Source organism: Aphidius gifuensis, linkage group LG2 (genome assembly GCF_014905175.1).
Source record: "Aphidius gifuensis isolate YNYX2018 linkage group LG2, ASM1490517v1, whole genome shotgun sequence".
NCBI lineage: Eukaryota > Metazoa > Arthropoda > Insecta > Hymenoptera > Braconidae > Aphidius > Aphidius gifuensis.
In genome coordinates, this window is record NC_057789.1 from 15,482,817 (window position 1) to 15,488,816 (window position 6,000).

General features: G+C 29.9%; 1 protein-coding gene across 10 annotated transcripts in view; it reads left to right on the plus strand.

Annotated features, from left to right (window-relative positions):
- The window catches only part of LOC122849180 (protein spaetzle-like), a 68,787-nt gene extending 65,012 nt beyond the window's left edge, over positions 1-3,775 (plus strand). For 5 of the 10 annotated variants that reach the window (XM_044147785.1, XM_044147789.1, XM_044147788.1 and 2 more), the window contains 3 exons: positions 2,380-2,455; positions 2,525-2,909; positions 3,031-3,775. In XM_044147785.1, the coding sequence (XP_044003720.1) occupies positions 2,380-2,455; positions 2,525-2,909; positions 3,031-3,352 (783 nt within the window). In that variant the 3' untranslated portion in view covers positions 3,353-3,775. Of the gene's footprint in view, positions 1-1,487; positions 1,605-1,644; positions 1,780-2,379; positions 2,456-2,524; positions 2,910-3,030 lie in introns of those variants that run through there. The other 5 variants (XM_044147787.1, XM_044147793.1, XM_044147790.1 and 2 more) reach the window with 4 other exon arrangements.
- Positions 3,776-6,000: the final 2,225 nt, after the last annotated feature.

Sequence of the window (6,000 nt, forward strand, 5' to 3'; positions counted from 1 at the left end):
GACGGATCGGATCCGGCAATGATTCAATCGACGACGCTTCATGTGTAGACTCTCCGATATTTTTTTGAATATTTTTGGTCGTTTATTTTTTTTTTTATTAAACAAAATGTAGTGTCAGAATTTGTTTTTGCAAGATATTTTTCGAACCGCCGAACCAAATTAGTTGATGTTAAATAAAATTTATGTTTTTTTTTTTTCCCAAAAGCAATCATCATATTTATTTTCAATTTTCAGCCCTTGTCAGTTGTGATAGCGCCATTTTTCTACAGGGCCCAATTTCAAATATTGACGGATCGGATCCGGCAATGATTCAATCGACGACGCTTGATCTGTAGACTCTACGATAGTTTTTTGAAGTTTTTTGGTCGTTTATTTTTTTTTTTATTAAACAAAATGTAGTGTCAGAATTTGTTTTTGCAAGGTATTTTTTGAACCGCCGAACCGAATTAGTTGATGTTAAATGAAATTTATGTTTTTTTTTTTTTCCCAAAAGCAATTATCATATATATTTTGAATTTTTGGGCCTTATTAGATTTAATATTTTTCGATAGGGCCCAATTCCAAATATTGACGGATCGATTCCGGCAATGTTTCAATCGACGACGCTTCATCTGTAGACTTTACGATATTTTTTTGAAATTTTTCGGTCGTTTATTTTTTTTTTATTACACAAAATGTAGTGTCAGAATTTGTTTTTGCAAGATATTTTTTGCAAGATATATTTTGCAAGATAACCAGGCATAAGTTCTACAAAAATTTTCTAGGATACTTATTGGAAGCGTCTTAATTTGTACTATTTTGTACCGTCATTGTTTTAATTTGTATCTCAAAATTAAAGGGTAGAGAAAGGGTTAAAAATCTACTTTTTTTTAGATGACTTAGAGAGGAAAAAAAAATTACTACAAACGCAGAATAATTTGTACTAATTTGTACCACCAAGCCCGAAAATTGTACCTGAAAAATAACAACAAAAAAAAAATTATTTACTCCAAAATTTTAATTGACAATTGCATATCTGCTTTAATAATCAACATATTTCGATGTTTTTTTCTCCAAAATATAGAATAAGTTGTGCTTTAATTTGTACCATTGAATTTGAAATAAAAAAAAAATTATTTAAAAATATTTATTTTGGAGGCAGTATAGAATTATTTTCTGATTTGTGGTTCTGACTTGATGGAAAACAAGATAAATAAAATGAAATCGTTAGTCTAAAATTTCAATGGTGAATGAGTATTCAACATACTTATAACGCTGATCAGAACAATAAGCTTTGTATTAGTTTTATTTTCGATTCGTGTTTCTCTATTTTGACATTTATTAGAATTGTTTTCTATTTTTATTCAAATGATAATGATTGTTTCACATCACGTATCCAAATATACGTGCTATGAAATATATATAAGGGCTATCAAAGGAAGTGGAGGATACGTTGTAGATTAAAATAATAGGAATAACACAAATAAATCCAAACACTGTGGCTTAAATTCTAATAATATATTCACTTCATTATTTCACTAATAATATAATTAATTGTATTGTATATTGTCTACTGAGTTGACTCTAAAAAGTGTTGTCATGGACAAACACTACTATTTTATACTGTAAGTATAAAGAAATCCCGTTGTACGTGAATCAATATTAGTTAGAGATGTAACGTAAACGAGTGTTGAAGAGTAACTGATTTTTCAGTTTGTTGAAAATTGTTGAATCCAAAAAATGGGTGTATACTCTAGTGAAAAATTAGTTTTAATCGGTTAAAAATTAATTCAAGAAAAGGTAAAAAACTATGTGTAGGTGGAAGGATTTTTAGACATAAAATTGGGCCTTGTGTGGTCCAAAGGGTGACATAAAAGTACCATGTGTAAACAAAAAATATAGATTCTACGACCGGAAAGTCCAAGACGTTTTCATGAATTTGTTTTAAGTCAAAATAGTTATAAATTTACTTTTATTATCGATTTTACGATCGCTTTCTGTATCAAAAAGACGTTAGTGTATTGGTTCGACAGATGTGAGATTTTCTCTGATTCTTGACAAATAATGTTTAAAAAAATATGTTGTAATATTACCAAAGAGAAACTTGAGTTTATAGATTTATTTGTTAGGTGATTTTTGATTGAAAAGTCTATGCATTGACAGACAGCTGTGTTTTTACCCGGAACAGCTTTCATTATATAGGATATTATACTGGTTAACTTTAGAAATATCTATTCGGTTTATTGGAAAAAATTTCCTTCTTATCTAGAATAAACGTAACTATTTCACGGAAGTTGATGAATTTTCAGTAGAGAACAGTCATATAGTTTCTCGCTCGTTCGAAAATCCCATAACGATAATATTAAACCAGAAGCTATTTAATCCTTATTTTTATTCCAGATGTTGAGGAAATCCGAGGCTTTTCCTAATCAAAATCCTAGTGAAGATGACATTCGGGAACACAAGTCTTTTAGACGTGAGTGATTAAGCATAAATTACTTATTAAATATTCAAATATTAATAATTCATGTGGTTGTGATTGTAGCAGGTGATCCACAAAGATCAAAGGATTTTATTTTCCCAACTGACACGCCAGAAATCAACTATGATTCATATTCATCGAAAATAGTATTTTCTCCTCGTGCTGGATCATGTGATGACTCGATCTCGTGTGAAATTGTACCCGACTATCCAGAACATCACATACGAAATGCTCTCAGATACAACTCCAATTTGAAGATTTTAGCAATAGTTGACGAAATTCCTATGCTTGACCAGAGAATAGATATTGATATTTCTGATGATGAGCCACTCTGCTCATCTGAAGAAAGAGTAATATTCCCACAATCTTCCCCAGATAAATCAGATAATTGGCATTTTGTTATTAATCAAAATGATTTCCGACAAGGGATTCGAATCGAAAGATGCCTGTGAGTATTTATAAAGTATATCATAGTTTTTAGTAGATAAATTTTATGAATGATTAGAAATAATAGCGATAACTCACAAAAATATAACCTTTTGTTCCTTCATCGTTTCATTTTCTACTAGAAATGAAGGTAGTAAATGTAAACTAACCGATGTTTTCAACAGTGGATACGAAACAAGTTGTAAACAAAAGTATTATTATCGCAATGTAGCTGGTGTTCTACCAAATGGTACTGTCAGTACATTCACCAGTAAATTTCCATCAAGCTGTTGCTGTCAAGTAAAGTTTTCAGGTGATCCACTTTTACGAATTGGTTATAGAAATGAATCCTTTGGCTTGAGAAAATCTAATATTTCATCCTTTGGAACAAAATCATTATCATCGTCAACATCAAGGAAACATAATCAAGTCAAAATAACAGATTTCAGAGTAGAAAACAAATGAACACAGAACTTTTGTAATAATTCCTTAATAAAATGTAAAGAAAATGAAACTTCATAACTTATAACTTATACTAAGTAAGGTAACGGTAAGGGTTTGTGACAGGTGAATGAATTTGTGGGCGTCCCGTATATTTTGTACCGGGCAAAAGCTGCGTGAACCTAGCACCCCACATTATCGTAGAAACTTCTGGTAAAATTCATTTTGAAGGTCTTAATTTGTAGTAATTTGTAGTGAAAAGGGATTAATTTGTAGTTCAAAAATTAAGGGTGGAAAACGAGTTAAAATGTACTTTCGTAGAAAATTAAAGAAAAATAGTAATAAATAGGTCTAGTAGCTTTCTTAGAACTTGTAGTAATTTGTAGTAAACGAAATTTAATTTTAAGATGGAAAATGATGACAAAAAAAAAAAAATTTTCTTTATTGGAGCAATAGACATATTAAAATTGTTTACTTTAGCTTAGTACTACTGTATATACTAAATTTTTATTTAATTTAACAAAAAAAAATGAAAAATTCAAACAAACGATGATAAATAATTTAGGAGAATTAAAGCTGCCTGTGTTTGAAAAATAAAATCGAAATAAAAAAAGATCACGTTTTATCCTTATTACACAAACAAACTTTAACGCCACGGTTTTCTTCACAATTCCAAGATTAGGTTTTTCAGACGAAAACTTTCCAGCAAAGATGCAATGAATGATTGTATTACCAAAGAAAAAAAAAAATAAAAAAATAATTTTAAAAATATAAGTGAAATAAAAAAATAAAAAATCCATTAGAAATTTATATAGTTCATAGTGATACCGATTTTAGTGGCAAGGCCGTTAATTTACCATTACGAAGGCATCTTTTTAAAAAATTTATCAACAAACGGCGCACGCAGGTGTCTTACGCCATCTGTCAATAGTCACTTTACTGCGATCTAAAATACTGTCTGAAGCTAGGTTTTTCGGTATATACACCAATTATTTTCTTGCTGCGGTCTTTAATTTTGTATCAATTAGAGGCACTAGAAGCTCTATATATGGTTATCATCAATGAATATTATTATTTGATGAATATTATTCCAACAATAGCTACAAATTTAATATAACTAGTTGATTGGTAAATAATTTTTGTCACACTATGATCTAAAATACTGACTGGGAATTCGTGGAAGTATTTCAGATCGCATCGAGATTTAACTTTGTATAAATTAGAGGCACTAAAAGCTCTATATATTACTATCATCAATAAATATTATTATTTTATAATTATTTTATAAATATTATTCCAACAATAGCTACAAATTCAATAACTAGTTGATTGATGAATAATTTTTGTCACACTATGATCTGAAATACCGACTGGAGATTCTTGGAAGTATTTCAGATCACATCGGGATTCAACTTGGTATAAATTAGGGTCACTAAAAGCTCTATATATTACTATCATCAATAAACATTATCATTTCTCAATTATTTTATCAATGTTATTCCAACAATAGCTAGAACTTTATCAACTAGTTGATTAGTGAATAATTTTTGTCACACTATGATCTGAAATACCGACTGGGGATTCGTAGAAGTATTTCAGATCGCATCGAGATTTAACTTGGTATAAATTAGGGGCACTAAAAGCAAACAATAGCTACAAATTCAATAACTAGTTGATTGGTGAATAATTTCTGTCACACTATGATCTGAAATGCTGACTGGGAATTCGTGGAAGTATTTCAGATCGCATCGAGAGTTAACTTTGTATAAATTAGGGGCACTAAAAGCTCTATATATTACTATCATCAATAAATATAATTAACTTGGTAAAAAGTACAGACACTGAAAGCTAATACACTATGTATCAATAATATTCTTATAAAATACTGTTATTTATGTATTATGTATTATTATTGTATATGTATTATTTCAACAATGATTACAAATACTGACAATTGAAGAATTCAAAATTCGTTGATTGGTTTTTTTCTTTAATAAAATATGGCAACTTCGTAGTAGCACACACACAACAATAAAATATAAAGCAATATCCAAACGTTTTACCGCAATATTTTGAGGCAGTGTTCAGCGTTGGATAGTTTGACGGTAATGTCTGACAATGTCATACGTTTAATACTGCCTTGCAGTATCGCAGATCGCAGCAAAGATTCAAAAATATTGGCAAAACAATCCTGCGCAATAACCAGCGTACACAACTACAGTTGTGTTGCCAATGTTAATTTGTTAACTAATGTACTTACAATCTTTAACATGAGTCGTTTCATACAACTATTATTTTGATTAGTAATAATAATGAGAGGCCCTAGAAATCACAGGAAATGTCAAAAAAAAGGTATGGTGTGCGCAGCATCGCTACGCCATTTTTAAACTTTCGCTGCCATATGACATACTGCTAATCAGATAGAGCAGGATGACCAACTAATATTCTGGGGCGAATTTATCAGATACAGGACGCCAACTTGGTAAAAACTTCAAATATCGACAAAATCGACAGAAATTTATTTTTTACAAAAAAACGGGGGGCCGGTTTATCATATATTTATATCTTTTTATATAAGGCACCGAAAAATCCGATAATAGGCTCATTTGAAAGAGGAACCTCGATTTATATAGTCAGACTGTTGTTATTTTTTTTTTTCGATTGCTCAATCA